The sequence below is a fragment of the Colletotrichum acutatum genome, assembly GCF_030867785.1.
Source record: "Colletotrichum acutatum strain CBS 112980 chromosome Unknown BDZ83scaffold_44, whole genome shotgun sequence".
Taxonomy (NCBI): Eukaryota; Fungi; Ascomycota; class Sordariomycetes; order Glomerellales; family Glomerellaceae; genus Colletotrichum; species Colletotrichum acutatum.
The window spans coordinates 112,273-132,665 of NW_026849038.1; the positions used below are offsets into that span (position 1 = coordinate 112,273).

At 52.0% G+C, this 20,393-nt stretch overlaps 8 protein-coding genes across 8 annotated transcripts; 3 read left to right on the plus strand and 5 right to left on the minus strand.

The window, feature by feature from the left end:
* Positions 1 to 281: 281 nt before the first annotated feature.
* BDZ83DRAFT_719390 (GMC oxidoreductase) lies at positions 282 to 2,587 on the minus strand (the record flags this gene model as incomplete). Its single annotated transcript, XM_060512168.1, has 4 exons — positions 282 to 894; positions 956 to 1,861; positions 2,206 to 2,464; positions 2,527 to 2,587. 4 exons carry the CDS (start codon positions 2,585 to 2,587, stop codon positions 282 to 284), a joined length of 1,839 nt encoding a protein of 612 aa, XP_060365212.1.
* A 1,169-nt stretch (positions 2,588 to 3,756) lies between these two features.
* Positions 3,757 to 6,403, minus strand: BDZ83DRAFT_792243 (fungal-specific transcription factor). The gene is made up of 3 exons (XM_060515752.1): positions 5,889 to 6,403; positions 5,806 to 5,833; positions 3,757 to 5,751 (listed from the first exon to the last, which is right to left on the minus strand). Exons 1-3 carry the CDS (start codon positions 6,275 to 6,277, stop codon positions 4,192 to 4,194), a joined length of 1,977 nt encoding a protein of 658 aa, XP_060365213.1. The 5' UTR covers positions 6,278 to 6,403; the 3' UTR covers positions 3,757 to 4,191.
* An 818-nt stretch (positions 6,404 to 7,221) lies between these two features.
* Positions 7,222 to 8,837, plus strand: BDZ83DRAFT_719392 (major facilitator superfamily; the record flags this gene model as incomplete). Its single annotated transcript, XM_060512169.1, has 4 exons — positions 7,222 to 7,497; positions 7,556 to 7,891; positions 7,946 to 8,126; positions 8,182 to 8,837. 4 exons carry the CDS (start codon positions 7,222 to 7,224, stop codon positions 8,835 to 8,837), a joined length of 1,449 nt encoding a protein of 482 aa, XP_060365214.1.
* Positions 8,838 to 9,526: 689 nt separating this feature from the next.
* BDZ83DRAFT_651547 (beta-glucosidase) lies at positions 9,527 to 12,041 on the plus strand (the record flags this gene model as incomplete). Its single annotated transcript, XM_060510457.1, has 4 exons — positions 9,527 to 9,704; positions 9,758 to 9,850; positions 9,905 to 10,214; positions 10,265 to 12,041. The coding sequence occupies 4 exons, from the start codon at positions 9,527 to 9,529 to the stop codon at positions 12,039 to 12,041; spliced, it is 2,358 nt and encodes a 785-aa protein (XP_060365215.1).
* A 486-nt stretch (positions 12,042 to 12,527) lies between these two features.
* Positions 12,528 to 12,789, minus strand: BDZ83DRAFT_751961 (uncharacterized protein; the record flags this gene model as incomplete). The annotated part of the gene is made up of 2 exons (XM_060514127.1): positions 12,528 to 12,543; positions 12,602 to 12,789. 2 exons carry the CDS (start codon positions 12,787 to 12,789, stop codon positions 12,528 to 12,530), a joined length of 204 nt encoding a protein of 67 aa, XP_060365216.1.
* Positions 12,790 to 13,476: 687 nt separating this feature from the next.
* BDZ83DRAFT_313901 (uncharacterized protein) lies at positions 13,477 to 15,676 on the minus strand. Its single transcript, XM_060502322.1, has 2 exons — positions 15,498 to 15,676; positions 13,477 to 15,442 (listed from the first exon to the last, which is right to left on the minus strand). The coding sequence occupies exons 1-2, from the start codon at positions 15,576 to 15,578 to the stop codon at positions 13,688 to 13,690; spliced, it is 1,836 nt and encodes a 611-aa protein (XP_060365217.1). The 5' UTR covers positions 15,579 to 15,676; the 3' UTR covers positions 13,477 to 13,687.
* Positions 15,677 to 16,095: 419 nt separating this feature from the next.
* BDZ83DRAFT_740934 (extracellular sulfatase Sulf-2) lies at positions 16,096 to 17,839 on the minus strand (the record flags this gene model as incomplete). Its single annotated transcript, XM_060513077.1, has 2 exons — positions 16,096 to 16,191; positions 16,313 to 17,839. The coding sequence occupies 2 exons, from the start codon at positions 17,837 to 17,839 to the stop codon at positions 16,096 to 16,098; spliced, it is 1,623 nt and encodes a 540-aa protein (XP_060365218.1).
* Positions 17,840 to 18,687: 848 nt separating this feature from the next.
* BDZ83DRAFT_777640 (general substrate transporter) lies at positions 18,688 to 20,379 on the plus strand (the record flags this gene model as incomplete). Its single annotated transcript, XM_060515484.1, has 6 exons — positions 18,688 to 18,880; positions 18,945 to 19,443; positions 19,493 to 19,614; positions 19,668 to 19,703; positions 19,764 to 20,074; positions 20,128 to 20,379. 6 exons carry the CDS (start codon positions 18,688 to 18,690, stop codon positions 20,377 to 20,379), a joined length of 1,413 nt encoding a protein of 470 aa, XP_060365219.1.
* Between the last annotated feature and the right edge of the window lie 14 nt (positions 20,380 to 20,393).

The window sequence follows — 20,393 nt, forward strand, 5'->3', positions numbered from 1 at the left end:
TGAAATAAACGTTCCGGAAAGATTTGGATATACGCAAATTACATCACCTAGAACGAGACGTACTTCTCCAGTTCCTTGGATCTGCCGTGCTGTGTGGCAACTCTCCTAGTCAAGATTCCAGAGTGAAATCTGCCGTTACCCATTGCAATAGACATCAGGAACAACAATAGGGCCGAGAAGGGATTGTCCTTAGAACGGGCTAGTCTTCAATTGCTTCGCGCTCATTACATCTCGCTGATATGCAGTCTGCTAGATAGTCCATCTCTCATCCTGTCATCATCCTACAACTTTGGCGCGATGATAATGCCCAAATCCTTTGCAATAATATCCGCCGCCTTCTCACCAACGACGAATGCCGTATTATTCGTATTGGCACCAACATTCTCAGGCACGATACTCAAATCAACCACCTTCAGGCCCTCAACACCGTATACACTCAATGAAGAATCAACAACACCCCCATCATCCCGCGGCGCCATCTTGGTTGTTCCAAGCGAATGCCACGTCGTGTTAATGTTCTCCCTCAAGAACTGCTCAATCGCCTTGTCGTCCTCCTTGGAGTACTCAATCGGCTTGACATTCTTATACGCGTCCGCCGAGACCGACTCGACAAGCGCGGCCTTGGAGTCCGCGGCAAAGGCAGGGTGTCCGCCGGCGACTTCGCCGCGGTAGAGTGCTGTGCGGCGGGCGACCTCGCGAGAGTGCTTGTAGGCCCAGATCTGCTTCTTGAGGTCCAGGTCATCGGGGTCGCTGAAGAAGCCAGTTTCGAAGTCGAGAGGGTCTGTTAGGGCGGGGCCGGTGATGTGGATGCTGCCGCGGGAGTAGGGGTACGCCGTGTAGTTTGCGACTGTTGTGTATTGGCCTTGCGGGATGGCGGCGTGGTCACCCAGGAACCTGTACATGTCAGTTTCGTTATACTAGGAATAACAGAGAATGTGTGGCATGTTGTACATACCCGTGAAGGAAACCAGTAAGCATGACAGGTCTGTTGGGGTCGTTCTTGAAGTCCTTCTCCCATGCCTTTTCGAATTCGGGGCCGAGCTTTTTCACCTCTTCCTCGGTGGGCCGGATCTTGCTGACAACGTCTACTCCGTTCCATCCAAGCATCTTGTCCTTCTTGGCAATCGCATCCTCATGGCTTATGCGCCCGCTAAAGATGTTATCCAACGTCTCCTCCGGCTTCAACGCGGTCTTGTACGGCATCAGAACCAGGTTGTGGTCTTGATAGTTGCTTCCCACGCCGGGCAGGTCCGCTACAACGGGGACACCGACCTTGTCCAGGATCTTCTTACTACCGAGGCCAGAGCGCTCGAGAACGCCGGGGGTTCCGCAGGCGCCGCATGACACGACGACCATCTTCTTTGCCTTGACGCTCCGGACAGGCTGTTGTGTGGTGTTCAAAACGGCCTGGTAGTCTGAGTTGGGAGTGTACTCGACGCCGACGGCGCGCTTGTGGTCGTCAAAGAGGACGCGGATCACCTTTGACTCCACCAAGACGTGAAGGTTCGGGTGTTTTCCATCCTCGAGAAGTGGGTGTAGGAAAGTGTGTGCGGCATCCTGTCGTCTGCCATCGGGGGAGACGTATCTCATCCACCTTTCATAGCCGTTGTTGGCCTCTAGGTTCTGCAAGTCGCGGATCTCAGGGTAGCCAGTCTGCTTTGCGGCGGCCAGGATATCATCCTCTGCACTCTCAACACGGAAGCCTCCAGACGACACATGCACCGGGCCAGAAGAGCCGTGGTGCGCCGGGTCTCCGTTGCCGTGGTACGTCTCGAAGCGCTTCAGGTAAGGCCAAAGATCCGCCGAAGACCAGCCGGGCGTCGCCCATGAATCAAAGTCAGACTTTTGGGCACGGGTGTAGCTGGAAATAGCATGACTCGTTAGCTTGACTGGTGGAGGGGAGATCGATCGTCGTGAGAGAGTCAGAAGGGCTCATGTGTTCCGAGCTAGAATGGAGCTACCCCAACTTTTTCATTCCATCCCGGTGCTAACTGCCGCCCCCGCATCCGGGGTACGGGATGAAACGGTCCAGGCAGAATGGATCGTGCGGGAGCGGATATGGGGGGATGAAGCAGGCGAAGCTGGGGAAGTCTCATCGGATGCAGGGTTGAGGCTACGAACTTGAGGGGGCTAGAGATCCGAGAGAGATGAAGACGGAGGAGGGGGCATGGAGGGGAGGGGAGAGACAGAGATTCGGTAACATACAGCATAAAGTTAATCGAGGAACCGCCACCGAGGATTCCTCCAGCCGGGACAATGGGACCGCGGCCTGCCAGCTTGTCGGATACGTTGCCCTGGTAGAAGATTGCGGTCTTGCTCGTCGGGGCAAGGTGGTCGAGGAAGAAGGCCGGGTGGACGACATTGGGGACATCGCGATTGTTGGTGCCGCCTTCAATGACGAGAATGGATAACTGAGGATCGGCGGCCGCGAGACGACCAGCGAGGACGCAAGCTGCTGTCCCACCTGGAAACGAAGAGTCAACCCATGATTGAGGTTCATCGGGGAGTAGGAGTCGTGATGCGTACCTCCAGCAATGATCACGTCCACCTCTGTAACATCATCCGCCAGCTTGCTGTAGAGACCCATGGCTACGGTTTCGCGCAAAGTCAATGCGAACTCAATTGAGGGACGAAAGATTTCAGAAACACACGCGCGTGGGGGTGATTGAGTGTGTTGAACAGAAAGTCGAGATGAAGCAACCAGCACATGCGAATGGCTCGCGGACCGCGATGGTTACTCTACTTTATATATCCTTCTCCGCACGCCACGTCGCAGCGTTTGGAGACAAGTCCACAGGGCTGTTACGCACGCTCGGGCGGAATGCAAGCAGGGTGTATTCCGCCGAGATTCCGCGTTGCGCTGATCTATTTGACAAGAAAGAGACAAAGGCCTAGTGGAGGGGGCCCTTGAAGGCTTGGGGCTGCATTTCGAGAAGCTCGAGGGGCCACATGGCCGCACAGATGGCGGCGAACACGTCGCAGGTTGCGGACAGGCGGAGGGGCTACTGAAGGCTACGATGTGACCAGAACCCTGAAGGAGGAGCTAGTTATCGGGTGCGGGGATGGGATGGCAATGATACATAGACACATAGAGACGCACATGCAGTGATTGTGCAGACAAACCAGACACAACAGACTGAACAGAGTACGGATGTTGATGTTATGTTGCACTAGGCAGGACAACTATGGGGCGAAGTTGATACGGGGAAGCATGTCTGAGGTGTGGGCGCTTAGCCGAGCCAGCCAATTGAGGTTATTTGATTGACCAACTTGGCTAGATACAGCTCCAGGGTTCCCCAACACTATGAGAGACTAAGTGGGCTGCTCCAGTTCGCTCCATGTTTTCCGGATGGCGCAGCTGGCAGCTTTGAGTTCAGGGCTCGTGGGCTGGTCTCTTCTAGTGCCTTTTGGCAAGACAACTTCGGACTCGGGCGCGAATTCTCGAGTTGTATAGCGAGCCTAGGTCCTAGAGGCATTCATACGCCGCCATATGGAAGTCTTCTGACTCGTCGGGGAGTTAAGCGTTGAGGAGGGATGCATCTAGTGTGTCGGGATGGGGCTGTTGACGGACGATCATGGGGGAAAAGAGGGGACCAAAGATGATGCGGGGGAAGATCACTAAGAATAGTCTGGCGAGGGGACGCAAAACTCATAATGTCGATTGCCTGTGCCAGGGAGGAATACCTTAGGTTCGTAGAGCATCACAGAAGACAAGACATTGAGTGGTTCCCTCAGTGCCGCTGAAGAATCAAAGATGATCGTAGACTAGCAATGACAACGTCGTACTCGTGGACCGCGCAGAGATGTTGCTGACTAGATGCGTGCCGCGGCCCAACCTCTGGATGGGGAATATTCGGATGATGTGTTAGCAACTTTGTCTCTTCGTTCCCATCCTCCTAGGTCCACCGCAACTGTTGGCTCTCAGTCATGGAGCGCAAGGTTTGAAACGGGACTTTGGTGTTCCCATGCTACGATGTGCTTACTCACTACTACCTGAGCAGGGCGAAGGGGTCGTTAGCTTTGAGTACAAGGATGCGTTGACCCGCATTGGCGATGGAACGTGAACTCGAGCTAGAGTCACCGCAACTTCAACCACCAGACACCTCCAAGAGTTTTAATCTCCCGAGCAAACAATTGCATTTCAACACTCGAAATTTAGCCGATATTGGGATTGCCGTTGCGAGAACATAACTATAATCGCAAGAAATCATTCCAATAATCCCAATCCAGGTTTGCCGGATCAGTAAGTCCCAGCGGGTCAAGAGTCTGAAAGTCTGCCGCTGGCACGTGTGGAACTGGCGCAGGTTTCTGTTGCCTCTGTTCCCGAAGCAACTGAATATAGCGAGGCGCATTATCGGCTTCATGACTCCCCTGGACGTTGACCAACTCTCTCCTCCTGGCTTCCCAAGCTTCCAATGTCAGGTCCCCGAGAGCCACATAAAAGGAACTTTGCGTGTTCTCAATCAGTTCCGGATGATATCCGTAAAGACTCTCTATGAGCTTCCAAGCCAAGGTGACCCGCTCACCAGAGACTCTCTTGCGGAGATCACTGAGGATATAGATGTAGACATCCACGGTGAATTTTGTCGTCATATGCGCGATAAAGTGCGAAGAGAACTTGCTGCTCATAGCAATCTCCATCATTTCCAGCCAGGTCACACTCCAGTCAAAGACTAGGTCACCCTCCTCGCGCGTCATGAACACCTCTCCGTTGCTATTAGCCCGGCCACGCGGGCTGTGCACCTTGCACCGGAAGCGAGCCAGCGTGAGCCTCGTCATGGTATAAACTAGAGCGTGGAGAGGAATATTCCTATCCAGGTGTCGAATGAACTTTTCATGGTAAGTGGCCTCAATCTCGTTGATCGCGTCGTCTTCCAGCTTTGATGGGGGCTTGTCTTTCCCAGGACCGTGGATAATGACATCAAAGACCTTGACAGCTCTACTGGAAGATCTGATAATATTGAAGGTCTCAAACTTCATCAACACGCAGAGCATTTCCGTTGCGCCCGGGTGCTCCGGTGGTAGCTCCGTCATTTCCGGATGCAAGTCCGCGTCGTTGACGTTGAGTGGGAGGCGGATGTCGCCGAACTCACTCTCGGATGGTGGGAGTCGCATGCCCGCAATTTTGACGATTCTCACTCTAGAATCCAATCCGTTCAACTGCCACCATAGACGTATACGCATTTCAGTCTCGAACACCGATACTTTTGGATCCGGCTTTGGTCTGTTCAGACCCATCTTCTGGCTGATCCTAATGGCGGCACCAGTGAGGGTAGACGTCAACTCCGAGTCGGGGTCAGAGAAGAGAAAGAGAACAAAAGCTTGCAAGACCTCAAAGTCTCGCGTGGTGAGGAAGTCGGCTGCAATGAGAGCACGCAGAGCCGCTGTCCGATAGCGCAGTATCAGCGTGTTTCTGGCCTCGCCAAAGGTAGCCTGGCAGCCTTCAATGGACGTGGAGGTGACAGCCAGGGTGTAGATGGAGAACAGAATGGCTGTGAGCGGTTTTGAGGCGGCAGCCGGATTCCAACTTGCGTCAAGGATCTGCTGCTGTAGTGTCGGCACATGGATGATCTTCAGCAACGGGTTGACGGCCTCGACGAAGATCTGCCAAAATCGGTAAATGTGCCTTGGGTCCGGGTGCAACTGGGAAAGTTCGGGTTGAACTGTCGTCATAAGAACATGAAGCGATGGCGTTGGGATATGCAAAGGATCTTCCCTTCTGGTCAAACACTGGACGGGTGGGTAAATGAGCTGGTGATAGAAGTCAGATCCAAGCCGGTTTTTTCAGAGAATGGAGGCTCTTACCTCTGTCGGGAGAGTCGACCAAAGACAACTGAAAATTACTAATCAGCAAATAAGGCCATGTTCTACTCTGTCCTAACACTGACCGTTCTGTCGCCAAGGGAACATCCTTCGACACCTGAGTCGCTGAGCTCTGGTAATCAAGCGGAGATATTGCAGAAGGCATCGCCTCAGTTTTATCTTGCTTAATACGCCCTTGAGGCCCAGACGTAATCCAACCATGAGAACACGGCGCAAAGTCGACATTGTGCTTCCGCATCAAGTCCTCGTATGCGGCCAAGCGCGCCAGAAGCTCCTCATCAGCCGCTCTCTTGCGAGGTCGCGGTAGAGCTGGTACTTCGTAGAGACAGTGTGCCTGTGCCTTTGTGCAATTTGAACATGGCTCAGCTTTGTCGCATTTGATTTTTCTCTTTGCGCAGAGCGAGCATGCGTGCTTAGGCTGCCCTTGAAGAGCTGTCGGTTGCGGGGTCGCCATGGGCAGAAGTCTGAGAAATGAGAGACGAGTTGCTTGGAGCGAAACAAATATCCATGCACATTCGATTGATTGATTTTCATGAGATATTCGGACTCTTCCCGGACTTTTGGAAGATGTCCGGTACGGTTGTGAGGTTACTTGTGGTGAAGGATGCGCGTCGGGATGGCGCGAAGGAAGATGTCGGGGCTCTCGGGTCTCAAAGAAGTTTAGCGTTTTCTCTCGGCCTCCGTCTGATGAGTTGCTCCATTCTTACTATGAGACTCTGAGAATAGTCTAACTTCTTTTGGATCTTTCGGGCCCGAATAGTCTGGGAGGATCGACGGTCTAAACCAAAGATGCATCAACAATGGGCCTGCGATGGGTTGTTTTTGCCGTTTTCCGTCAACGGACTTTTCAAAAGTCAGTCCCTTGAAACAAATCACTTCTCCTGCACATGTATAAAGAAATGGCATCCCGAGGTCTTGGCTTCTCGTCTCTTCACCTCAATAGCCTCAACCTTACTTCAAGTCTCAATCACTTGGTCCACACAATATCTAATACTTTAATCTGATTAAAGTACTCTGCGTCTAGTACCAAGTCCGCCAAAACTCCGACCCCAGTATCCTAACACGTTTTAACGTCAACAAAACTTTCAAGATGGCAACTCCATCAAGCACACATCCCGAGCCAACACCATCCCAAGGCAACGAGTCAAGAGCTTCGACTATTGCGGAGCCATCGCTAAATAACGACGATACCAAGACCGAGAAGAACATCTCGGAGAAGCTCGAGGACGGAGGAAAGTCCGCAGATGACACAGAGTATCCGACAGGACTCAAGTTCGCTTGCATCATGTCGTCTGCCTTCATGTGCATGTTTTTAACTTCCTTGGTAAGTTAACTTTACACAACCACACTACGTATAACCAAGGACAAGAACCTGACGAGACCGTTTCACAGGATCGCATGATTATCACCACAGCCATCCCACAAATCACCGACGAGTTTCATTCTGTTACCGACATAGGCTGGTACGGATCGGCATATCTCCTTACCCAGTGCGCTTCACAGCTTCTTTTCGGCAAACTCTACACCTTCTTCAGCGTCAAGGGCACGTTCCTTACTTCCCTTTTCCTCTTCGAGGTTGGATCCGCAATCTGTGGCGCGGCACCAAACTCGGTGTCATTCATCATTGGAAGAGCCATTGCTGGACTTGGTGCAGCTGGTATTCTCAGCGGCGTGGTAAGTCTTGGATCTGATATCCCGCAGTCAAATCAGGGTCTAACCCGCATTTCTCCAGGTCGTCATCATCGTGCACGCCGTCCCGCTTCGCAAACGTCCCACATATCAAGGATTCTTCGGTGCCATCTTTGGCGTCTCTTCTGTTGTCGGGCCTTTACTTGGAGGCGTCTTCACCTCAAAGGTCACCTGGAGATGGTGCTTCTACATCAACCTCCCCTTGGGAGGCTTGGCAGGCATCATCATCTTCCTGATCCTTGCCATTCCTGACAGAGATACGACAAAGCTTGAATTGAAGTCTAAGCTAGCGCAGCTTGACTTCTTTGGTACCGCTCTACTTATCCCTGGATCAGTGTCGCTGATTCTGGCCATGGAATGGGGTGGCTCCACGTATGCTGTAAGTTTACATCTCCGGAAAACATGTGATTCCAATTCTGACCACGGGTCTTAGTGGAACAACTGGAGAATAATCCTTCTGCTGGTGCTCGCAGTCGTACTTCTCGCCGGGTTCGCCTTAGTCCAGGTCTTCATGCCCAAGACAGCCACACTCCCTGGCCGAATTTTCGAGCAGCGCAGCATTTTAGCAGGTGTCTATGCTACCATCTGCAACGGATCGCAACTGATGATATTCTGTAAGTTACACGAATAGCAAAGACCCTGCACGTTACTGAAACTAATGAAACTCAGCCTACTATCTCCCAATCTGGTTCCAGGCTATCAAAGGCGTCTCCGCTGTCGAGTCCGGAATCCGTCTCCTACCTCTCATGCTGTCAATGGTAGTAGCCACGCTTATGACGGGCGCCCTTGTTCGTCGCATCGGCTACTACACGCCATTCATGATCGGAGGTATCTGCCTTATGGCTGTCGGCGCTGGGTTGATTTATACCTTCGAAGTCAACACTGACAGCGGCAAATGGATTGGCTACCAAATCATCTACGGATTCGGCTTGGGCTTGTCAACACAAGCACCAAACCTCGCAGCTCAGACAGTCTTGCCAAAGAAGGATGTACCGGTGGGAATATCACTTATGTTCTTTGGTCAGCTCATTGGAGGAGCCATCTTCCTCGCCGTCGCTCAAAACATCCTCAACACTCAGCTGCTTGAGCGACTCTCTTCGGTTCCCGGGCTTGATGCACAGAAGGTTTTGGACAATGGTGTCACCTCTCTAACGAATCTTCCCGCCGCCGTCAAGACGACGGCTCTGATTGCGTATAACGAGGCAATTAGACATGTATTCCTGGTCGGCCTGGTCCTCGTGTGTCTTGCCATATTTGGTGCTTTGGCTTTGGAGTGGAGGAGCGTCAGGCAGCCTGAGAACATCAAAAGCGACAGCAAGGCATAGGGATGGTATCGATAGCTTTTGGATAGAAGCATAAATGATCAGAGCAATACACAACTCATTAAGACACTCTCAGCGTTTCCTGTACGCACACGAAGCTCCAATGACATCACGCGCATCGTTGGGAGGTCCATGCCAGCTTAGTTGCAATACGACACTCTCGTGATGTCAACAAAGATTCAAACATGAACCTCATAGTTCGAGGGGACTACTCTAACCACACCCTCAGGACGCCTGTTGAATGACCGCATCTACAGATGGGGCAACTGGTAGCATGGGACGGTAAGTAGCTGTCGCTGACCAATTCACATAGCCTCCCGCGCACGATGACTCTTCATGGATAGGATGATGCAATCCCTCACCGCGCGGCATCGATCGTGAATGATTGGATAGACTCCGGCCTAGTCTTTCCCCTTCGGGATTACCGACCGACATCCGAGCTGACACTCCGGAGCCCCGGCGAACCAAGTGGGGCACCGGACCCGGCCTCGCTTGCCGGAATCATGGGGTCATCTTCTTGAGTGGATTCTTGGCCCGAACTCTTGGTTGATGGTGGACCATTTAGCAATGGCGTGCTTTTTCAATGAAGATATAAGGTTTTCAAAGGGAAAGCGAAGAAACTGGGGACTGTGGTTGTTTACTTTCTAACTCCGCTCAGTCCTTCGCTCATCATTTTGGGCACTGTCGTCAAGATGGTCAAATCGGCAACTTTATTATTTCCCCTGGCCCTTTGCCAGCTTGTTTATATCAGTTGTGCTACAGCTGCATTGAAAGGATCGGTTTATCTCGACCCGACACGCTCTCCCGCAGAGCGAGCTGACGACCTCTTGCGTCTCATGACATGGGAGGAAAAGATTGGCCAGCTCGGAGGTAAGTCGGAAAGCTTGCGAGAGCCGGGCTGTGTTAGTAACCTGGACTCGTAGGAATAAGGCGACTTGCTGAGACCGTGAACGGCAAGGTGTCATACAACGAAACGCTGTTCGAGGAGATCCGCAAAACCCAGAATGGGCAAATTGGTGAGTAGAATTTGGTAGCACTACATCTCGGCGTCAATATTGAATATACTGCAGGATTCGGAGCGCCTCAGAATTACGCGCCTGATCTGTTGCCCATCGCCAACAAGGTCAGAGCCGAGCAGATCAATAACACTAGACTGGGCATTCCGTACATCACAATCGCAGACTCCGTCAGTGGTCTCATGATTTCCGGTGGCACGCTATTCCCCGGTGCCCTTTCCATGGGCTCAACCTGGAACATTCCCCTCTATGAGCAAGCCGTTGCTACTATTCGCGATGAAAACATAGCAATGGGTACTCGTTGGGTCTTATCACCAGAGGTTGACCTCGCTAAAGATCCCAGAAATGGCAGAAACGGCGAGATGTAAGTGCTTTAGAACTGCTGAATTACCTCTTTCTGATGCATATTGCTAGGTTCGGTGAGGATAGCTACCTCGTGGGAGAGTTTGCCACGCACTACATCAACACGATGCAGGAGAAAGATGAGAACGGCTTCGTCAAAGTCGCAACGACAATCAAGCACTGGGTTTACGGCTCCAGCAGCGGAGGTGTCAACACTGCAAGCATTCAGAGTGGCCTGAACTACATCCTCAATGACCTCGGAGCTCCCTACGTCAAGGCCTTCAGAGAGGCGAACCCCCTTTCACTGATGGTATCATATGCCAGCGTCGATCAGACCCCCATGTCCATGAACAAGTACCTGAACCGGAAGGTTCTTCGAGAAATGCTCGGATTCAAAGGTCTCATTATGTCTGACGCCGGTTCGATCCGCAACATGTACACTCAATCCAAAGTCGCCAAGTCGTTCGCAGACGCAGGATTGAAGGCTCTTCGGAGTGGATTGGAGCACGAGCTATCACCGAGACCCCCTTCGGTGTTCCCTACGCTCATCGAGTATTCGAACAATACCGAGGTCGTGAACCTTGTGGATAGTTCTGTCCGAGCGATTCTCGAGATCAAATTCGCCACCGGAACTTTTGATCTGCCTCTTCCCTCGGTCAAGACTTTGAACGCAACTCTTCGCAGCAAGAGGCATCTTGAGATCAACCGAAACATCTCGCGCGAGGCAATCGTGCTTCTTCAAAACGATGGCACTCTGCCGTTGCAACGAAGTCAAGTTTCTCAGATTGCCCTGCTGGGCCCTTATGCCGACATTCTCAATACCGGCCAATATGCCGCCAACAACGCCTCGGATTCCTCTTATGGCGACACCTTTCGTCGAAGTCTAGAGCGAAAAATTGGTGCGGAAAACGTCAAGTATGTTGCAGGAGTTGATATTTTGCGTACGGATGACAGCTCAGGCATCGAAGCTGCTGTCAACGCAGCTCAGGAAGCGGGTCTTGCCGTTGTGGTTCTGGGATCAGGCTGGGGATCTTTTGACAACTCTTACGAGTCCCTTCACCGAACCGACGGTGAGGGCTTCAGTCATCCGCACTTGGGCTTTCCCGGATTGCAACAGCAACTTCTCGATGCGGTGGTTGATGCCGGCGTGCCGACTGTGTTGGTACTCAGCGGGGGGCAGACGTTCCTACTGAATGAGTCGGCCAAGAAATCCAAGGCAATCGTTCACACTTGGCTTGCCGGAGAATTCACCGCTGAAGCCTTGATCGAAATCCTATTCGGAAGTGTCAACCCGAGTGGCAAGCTTTCAATCACGTTTCCTGAAGCCGACGGCGCGTTCCCCGTGGCCTACGACTACTTTCCGTCGGATGATCAGGGCGGATTCGGGACGGCGACCCAGTATGATTGGCACTTGCCAGAGCTCACACGTTATGCTCCTCTGAGATTTGGCTTCGGTTTGAGCTACACGACTTTTAACATTTCTTCCATCTCTCTCCAATGCCATTCACTCGGCAACAGCAGTACTGTCGGTCAGTGTGATAGGAACAGCCAAGTCACTGTGTCTGCCACAGTCACAAACACGGGGTCGTGTGATGGCCAGGAGGTAGTCCAGCTTTACTATCGTCCAGAGTACAGCCAGATCGAATTCCCGGTCATGAAGCTTATACGCTTCGAAAAGGTTGAAGTTGCAGCAGGCAGTTCCAGAAATGTCAGCTTGAATGTACCTTACGCGGAGCTGGGTTACTTCATTGACGGGGAGTGGCAAGTCGAAACAGGGTTGTACAATTTCTGGATCGGGAACAGTTCGAGGACCCAGGATTTGCAGAGTGTGAATGCAACTTTGGTGTAGAATAATCGTCAGATATCTTGTCGACAGTTTGAGATTATAGTCAAACAATCGAAAGCAGAAACGATCGATACAACTTATTCAAGTCGACCACCACGCCCGGAGGCATATGGTTTACTATACGATATGCATATCTCCAGGCCGTTGGATCATGTTGGAGGATTTTGAGTGTCAACCAATCAAAGACTAACTTTGTTGCCAGGATTGCAACGCCAGAAGCAACTCAACACTTAGGACTCGCATGTGGCACAGCACTTTAGACACATCCTTACAAAGCGGCACAGCTCACTCTATCATCCGAGAAGAGTTGGCAAAAAGAAATTGGCCAAATAATTGTATTGGGTAAGGTAGTTGAGACCAGGTTTCTATAGCTTTTGACCATTTGAACGGTGATTCTACCAAGTTCCCACCTGTCAGAGATATAGCAACCATGATGGGTATCCGAAGCACGCCGTCTACGTGATTGTTAGCTTGTGCATCATACCTCAATTAAAAATAATAATAGCTATGACATACACGTTGATATTTCAGTATTCAGTTGGAAGCCCGAGGAAGTCGTTTACTTCTTGCAGCAGCCGTCAAGCTCGCACTCGACATTGTTGTTGGGCTTGCCAGGGCAAAAGTTCAGTCTGTCGCAAGCCCCACAGTCAACACCACGGCGACCAGGCTGGCTGAGTGCAGGAGGGACATCGGTATCGAGAGCAACGGCGGCGACGGAAGCAACGAAGAGGATGACGGCGGAGAACTTCATTTTGCTGGACTTTAACCGGAAAGTCTGATTTATGTATTATGTGTGATAAACTTAAGTTGATGAAATCGTTGAGTGGATAGTAAGATGGTGTGCTGGAGATGATCTCTATTCCAATCATCTTGGCGGGCTTCTAAAGATATTTATCTCTTTCTGCTTGCCCGCCACCTTGAAATTCATGTTGTTCTTGACTTGTTTCTCTGAGCCATCAACGCGGTTGTCTTGTTGTTGAGTCATGTCAACAGGGGAAATGAGCCGGCGCCTGACATGTACGTTCTTGTCAACCCAGAGAACGGGAATGCCGTGAGGCCGGACTGAAACGCTGAGAGGTTACAGAGGAGAGGGGCCTTGACAGAACAACACATAATACTAGAGAATTGCTTAAGTGATCTGCGGAAGAAGATAAACTCTATTTCAGCTCCACGAACCGCCGTCTTGGTGGCTTGAATGTCGCTTTCCACTCTACTGGGTTCGATCATATTGCCCGCCTGGTATGAGCAAATATTGCGCGGGGCGTGTCACACCGTCCTCTTCGCTCTATGCGCAAGCGCAGGCTCCAACTTCCACAACTTCCTATTGGTTTCTTTTTCCCTGTGCCAAAGTTAAACACACCAAGCTCGACCTTGAAGAGAAACAGAGAGTTTTCATTTTCAGGAATGGTAACAGGAGCCACAAGTTCATACTCGGTTAACAATTTTGTCGCCAACACCAGCATACGAGTCCAAATGCATAGGTATACAGCTAGTCAGGCGTCTCGACCAGTTTCATCAGAACGGTGACTCGTCAGAAAGGCCGGCCGCAGCTATTCAAACTGCGGACGTAGAAACTCTGCTTCTTTGTGGGGGTACAAATCCTGAACCTGCTGCCGACACTGTCCGAGTCTAGAAGCTGCCTCCAGAGCCTATGGCGTTCGCCTCGTCATGATTGGGGACAACCCGGACACAGACATGGAAGAGGAGTAATCATCTCCCTCGTCCTCATCGGTAAAGTCGGCTTGTCTCAGCAGACTATGGATCGCCAGTCTCTGTCTCGCTTTTGCTACCTCTGAAAGTCGCTGTTCTAGATTCCGTCTTCCTTCTTGAAACTCTGGCGACGATAGCCCGCCTATTCCAGCTTCTTGTGGTGCATGACCCCGGGAAAGTCGCTCCATGTCGTCGATGATGGGCTTGACCAGTGCGGAAGAAGGGAAGAAGCGCTGAAGGGCAGCCAGACACAGAGCCGCACGGCTCAAGGCAAACTCTGGTGAGGGGCAGCCCGGCGTCCTTTGTGCTCGGGCTATGAAGAGCAAGAGTCTTGTCGCGTGGTAGGCGCAAATAGCCATGTCGAATTCGAGAAGTAAATGCTCTGTGCTGTGTTGGTTGAGACTGGTCAAGATCTGGATGATGGCGATGGCATGTTTGAGGCAGTTCTGTTCTGCCGCGGTGATGGAATCCATGTCGACCGCCTCGAGAACCACGCGAGGTGCTGCTTCGGGATATCCTGAAAGCAAGATCCGGTACAAGTCGCAATGGGCTTGGTGGAAGGAAATGTGCATAGATAGCCGCCTCCTCAGCCATCGGTTGCCGTTGAGGGCTTCGATGTTGATAGATGAGAATTCCCTTCCGTCTGGCATCAACGACCCAATTTCGCTCAAGTCGCTTTCGAAGTCGCCAATGAGTTTCGTCAAAGGCAAAAAAGGCTGATCGCAAAGAGTGACTCCTCTTGTCAACTTCATGATGTCCCTCCGAATTATCTCTAGTCTTACGTAGAGTCTATAGGAGCTCCCATCACCAGAGTCTCCATCGTTGGTGAAGTCATTCTCAGCCGAGGGGTATTGCAAGTATATCGTCTCGATTGGACACGCTTCAAACTCGGGCAAGCCAACCGAGAAGTACCTCTCAGTAATCTTCAGCGACCACATGATCCGACGGCGAATTTCCTGGGCGACAAAGTCGAGATCAGGTCTCTCGTGGTTCAGTCGCATAGCAGCGGCGAACCTAGCCGCGGTAGCCGTAAGCATGAACGCTCTCTGGAACTTTCCAGTCTCCATCTGATAATGGATGACGAGCAGCAGGGCCTGCAGACGCGGTATGGTAGGGCTCTCCAGGTGCTGCCATATCTTTTGCTCCGCCGTCTGAACCCACGACGTGGCTCTGTCGCGAGTCTGAAGATCCGAACCACAGTGAAGGGTCGCCAAAGCACAGATGGCGTGTGCCAGGGCCGAGTCAATCCTCCCCTCTCGACAACGCTCCCTGGTCGTCTCGGGGTGCAGAAACGCATGAGATGGAAGAGGGTAAACCTTCTCGAAGAAGCTTTCCACGGCACCGGAGAGGAATTGGCCGACTTCAACCCCGCAGGCTTCGTCTCCCTCGGTAGAGGTGCTCTGCGGGGAAGATGCCCTCGCACTTCGTACCGACGTCGGGTATGTGCACTCTCTAGCATGGCGCGCACAGTTTGCGCATCGCGGTGTTGTGCCAGAGCAGCGGACTTTCTTCTCTCGACAGGCTTTGCACGCCCGGGCGCCTCTGAGGCGTCGCGGCTTGGCGGATGTCAATCGTTGCTGACTCAAGTGAGAATCCGTTTGTCTTCCAAATTCGTCAATGGCGGCAAGAGAACAGTCGAGCCCGAGACGAGCACAGGTTCCGCAGCACAGTTCACTGCCACCTTCGCATTTGACCTGATCCAGGTCAGTTCACGGCCACAGACCAACGGTGAGATTCCAGCGTACTGACCTTGCGCCACCGGCATTGAGAACAAGTCTGACGCGTCGTGCTTGGGCCAGCTTGAAAGCAGCCAACGAAAGAGTCCATCATGTTGTTGTTGAAACTTTGGCATCCTGGCACTTCATTGTCGTCCTCGTCTCATGTTGCAGCGCCCTGCCGCAACTCAGCGTCGTTCGGTTCCGTGAGTTTACAATAGAAGTTGATAATAATTCTATGCCATGGAAGCTGGAGTTGGAGCAAGCATGATCTGTCTGAGGAGTCGTTTGAGCAAGCCGGCGGGATGGATTTTAGGGAGTGGATGCAGGATGGGACAAGTTTGGATTCCGCCTTCTCACTCGACGTCTGTTCCTTCGTCCTCGGGACCGGGTTTGCTGAATGATTCTCCGGATCTCTGTGCAGGAAAGTGCAAACATGAATACGGAGGGAGTCTACACTTTACCTACTCGAGCTAGACTACCATGACGCGAGGAGTGGATAGGGTAACGACATCCAGGAATGGATCTCGTTGAGCCAATTACGGGAGTTGACGAACTGTTCATCCTTGTTCACGCCAACGAACCCTTGCTCCAAGATCGAGTCTACCTATCCACCATGATTCTCCAAGATGTCACTGCGAGTCTGTGAGGTTCTTGATGATCGCTCCAAGGTAATTGACTATGAGTTCGACATAGAATTGAATTCTATCCGTGAATCTCCAGATACCCTACTATCATCAGCATGTTACCCCCGCTCTATCATCAAAGTCGACAACTCCCGCTCATTCGAAGTAGTATGTCCGTGTTCTGCTTCATAATTTACTGGCTAAACCCACCGACCCCACTAACATCACCACCTCTGGGATGAACTGGCTCGTCACCAATCTGTTCCATTTTCAACTCTAGCAATCTCCTCATATGCTTCACTGTCTCGGCATAAGCTGGGTCGTGGTAAACATTGAACAGCTCCAATGGATCTTTCTCGCAGTCGAACAACTCCCACTCCTTATCCTTTTCCCCACCCGGCCTGGCGCCACTAACCTCCAACGGCTCGTTGTACCAGTAGATGAGTTTGTATCGCTGATCTCTCACACCATAATGCGCGTAGGCGTGATGGATAATGTCATTGTGCATCCAGTACCGGTGGTATGCGATCTGTTGCCAATTTGCCGGTGTATTCCCCTGCAGCAACTGGCGGAAAGATTCGCCTTGCATGTAGCTCGGGATATGGAGGTTTGCGAAATCGAGAAAGGTGGGCGCAAAGTCGACATTGCAGATGATGTCGTCGCATACGGAGCCTTTGGCGATTCCCGCCGGGTATCGAATGAGGAAGGGCATCTGGAAAGATTCCTCGTACATGAATCGCTTGTCGAACCAGCCGTGTTCGCCGAGGAAGAAGCCCTGGTCTGAGGTGTAAATGACAATAGTGTTCTCCGCAAGCCCGTTGTCCTCGAGGTAGTCAAGCATTCGCCCAACGTTATCGTCAATAGACTGGATGGTACGCAAGTATCGCTGCATGTACCTCTGGAACTTGAAATGAGCCAGGTCGTCCTGGCTCTTGAAGGTGAATACCGTCCCGTCCTCCTTATCAATCAGTCTCTTGGCATCAACGGGAATCTTGCGCTGCGCAGAGCCCGCTTCCTGAACGACACGCTCGCCGATCTTGTTGCCACCGTCTGGCTGCACGAGACCCAGGTCCTGGTATGTCATGTCTTCAGCCACGCGCATCTTTGCAACCTTTGCAGCCTTTGCGCGGTTCTTGTAATCGTCATCGTATGTCTCGGGAACGCGTATCGGGTCTTTGTATAGGTCCTTGTGCTTCTCGTCGCACTCCCACGAGCGGTGCGGCGCCTTGTGGTGGCACATGAGAAAGAATGGCTTGTCGGTGTCTTTTGTCTTGGAGATCCAGTCGAGACACTTGTCAGTGATGATGTCTGTAACGTAGCCGTCTTCGACCTTTTCGCCCGCTGGCTCGATGAACTCGGGGTCCCAGTAATCCCCTTGCCCGGGGAGGACAGACCAGTAGTCGAAACCGGTGGGCTCATGTGGTCTGCCTTCACCCAAGTGCCACTTGCCGACCATTGCTGTTCTGTATCCTCCGGTGCGCATGTGCTTCGCAACGTTGGGCAAGTGCTTGTTGATGTTGTCGTTCAGCGTCATGACGCCGTTGACATGGTTGTGGGTGCCCGTGAGAATGGCCGCGCGGGACGGAGTGCAGATGGAGTTGGTGACATAGCAGTGGTTGAACTTCATTCCCTCCGCTGCGAGGCGGTCAATGTTTGGAGTGTGGTTGATGCCAGCTCCGTAAGCGCTGATGGCTTTGGAGGCATGGTCGTCAGCCATGATGAAGAGGATGTTGGGCCTTGCGTTCGTCATTTTCAATGTTTGCGGCAGCTGAATGAGCAACAAGAGAGGTTTGGAAAGTGGAAGATGCAGGTGAGACTTCAGTTGCTTGCAGGGTTTTAATGACAATGAGTGACTGAAAGGAGGGACATCCGATAAAGCTTGGGATGGCAACGACCCTGCAGCAAAGCCCCTCCAAAGCTGTGCCCCATAATCTTACCCATCGGCAATGAACCTCTTGAGCTGCTCAAGCGATGTGGAACACGTGTTGACGCGAATCGAACATGGCGTGTTACCCTGCCGAAGCATCTTCAGAAGGCATCTCTCGCAAAATCAACCGGGACGGAGGACCGGCACCCCTGCTCCTTGCCGGAGCTTACCCCACACGCTCTCCCGGAGGCTTCGGTAGTCGGTCCGGCATCCCAAACGGGTAGGTGGGGACACATCCGGCCTCAAGGCCATCCCAGATTGAGCGTCCCGGCCGACTACCGACATCCACATTCCCAGGGAAGAGAGGAAACACTGGGCCTCTTTCTGTTCGTCCATGGCTGACCCCTGCTTCTGGGAACAGGGGCCGTATGGCGTGCTGGAAGCACTCTGGAAATGGCCCGAGGAGTTTGTCTGTTTGATGCTGCGATAGTCAGCTATTGGGTGCTCTAGAATTGCGTGCTGAGCCGGCGACGACGAATTGGTTAGAGCTGTTTTCCCCTATGGTATTTTTTTCAGTCCTATCTCATTCGGGAGATGCAGAGTCTTGGGTTTGCTGTCTAGCATCTAGGATACGCCTCCGTACATAAGACAGCCTATGGCCATTCATGATCCCTCGACGACAGGCTGGTAAAACAAATCGAGTCTTGACCTTTGACAAATCGCCGTTGACAATGTCGAAACTCGGAACATTTCGAGCATTCTACCTCGTAGCTTTGTGCTGCGTAGGGTCTTTCTTGTTTGCATACGACACTGGTATCATTGGTGGTATCCTCACCTTTCAAGGTTTCCAAGAAGACTTTCGTTATGGACCGTCCCAGAAAGCCAACGTCGGGTCAAACTCGACAAGTCTGTTACAGGCGGGAGGTCTGTCACTTCTCAACTTGTCGTCAGTCAGAGGGCCTCTTCTAATGAAAGTCTAACCAACCAGCCTTCTTCTCCTGCTTCTTCATCTGGCCCTTCACCGCGAAATACGGTCGAAGGTGGTCAATCATTCTCGCCTCAGTAATATTTTGCGCCGGCGCAATCGTCCAAACAATCAACACCCACTCTCTCGCCGCCTTCTACGTCGCCCGAGTCGTCAGTGGCGTTGGTGTCGGCATGGCAACTGTCGTGATCCCCATGTACTCAGCAGAGATGGCCCCTAAGAACATCCGCGGAATGCTCGGCAGCATGTTCCAGTTCTTCTTCACGATGGGTGTCATGACGTCCTACTTTGTTGACTATGGTGTCAGCAAGCATGTCAAGTCTTCAACGAGGCAGTGGCAGATCCCTGTTGGCTTGCAACTCGTTCCTGGGGCGATTCTCGGACTGGGCATGTTGCTTTGCAAAGAGAGTACACGATGGCTGGCCAAGACTGGACGGAGGGAGGAAGCACTGCAGTCTCTGATCTGGGTCCGCGGAGGTGATGCGCCCGAAGTCCAAGAAGAGTGAGTTCTTCAGTTCCATGAAGTAACTTAATTGTTGACAAGACCACAGGTTTGCCGAGATCATTACTAGTATCGAAGAAGAGAGAAACCAAAAAGAGGGGCTCACATGGAGAGAGTTGATCCAGCCTGTCAACCGATACCGCATCTTCCTCATCATTGCTCTGCAAATCGGTACCACTCAAACCAACATACACTCCTTTGACCTGGGCTGACATATTCTCTAGGTGTTCAACTCACTGGCAATACATCTTTAGCTTACTGTGAGTCCCAAGTTACCATCCTCATCTTTCCTAACTTCTAGACCCTAACAATTTCCGTAGACGCCCCTCAAGTCTTTGCAGCCGTTGGTGCAGGCCAGAATAACCTCCTCATCACAGGCTTCTTCGGTCTGGTCAAGGTCGTGTCATGTCTCTTCTATCTTCTTTTCCTTGTCGAACGCATCGGACGCCGCGGCTCGCTGCTGGGTGGAGCATTACTGATGGGGACTTACATGCTCATCATCGCCTGCCTCACCGCAACCCACCCGCCCAAATCCGCAGACCAGGGCTTAACCTCGACAGCCATCGCCTCAATGACAATGATCTACCTCGAAGCTATGTCGTACAACATTTCGTGGGGTCCAGCACCATGGGTAAGTTTGAAAAGTTCCTGCACATCCAAAGTACGCCACTGACCGAGATTCAGGTCTACATGGGTGAGATCTTCCCATCTCGGATCCGCGAAGCTGGCATCGCTATCGGCACTTCAACGCAATGGCTCTTCAATTTTGTCTTCTCCCAAGCTACACCACACGCCGTTCAGAACCTCGGGTGGAAGACATTCTTGATGTTTTGCATCTTCAATTGGGCACTCGTCGTATTTGTCTGGTTCTTCATCAAGGAGACTAAGGGGAAGTCTCTTGAAGAGATGGACGCACGTCAGTTTCTCGCAACTTAACGTCTAGCAAAAGG

Excerpts from the sequence above, each read along its gene's own strand:
- BDZ83DRAFT_792243 (XM_060515752.1), bottom strand. The coding sequence starts at position 6,277 with ATGGCGACCCCGCAACCGACAGCTCTTCAAGGGCAGCCTAAGCACGCA. Across the intron at positions 5,834-5,888 it reads GTTCCCTTGGCGACAGAACG|TTGTCTTTGGTCGACTCTCC; the intron begins GTCAGTGTTAGG and ends AGTAATTTTCAG. Across the intron at positions 5,752-5,805 it reads GGTCGACTCTCCCGACAGAG|CTCATTTACCCACCCGTCCA; the intron begins GTAAGAGCCTCC and ends TTCTATCACCAG.
- BDZ83DRAFT_313901 (XM_060502322.1), bottom strand. The coding sequence starts at position 15,578 with ATGATGGACTCTTTCGTTGGCTGCTTTCAAGCTGGCCCAAGCACGACG. Across the intron at positions 15,443-15,497 it reads CTCAATGCCGGTGGCGCAAG|GTCAAATGCGAAGGTGGCAG; the intron begins GTCAGTACGCTG and ends GACCTGGATCAG.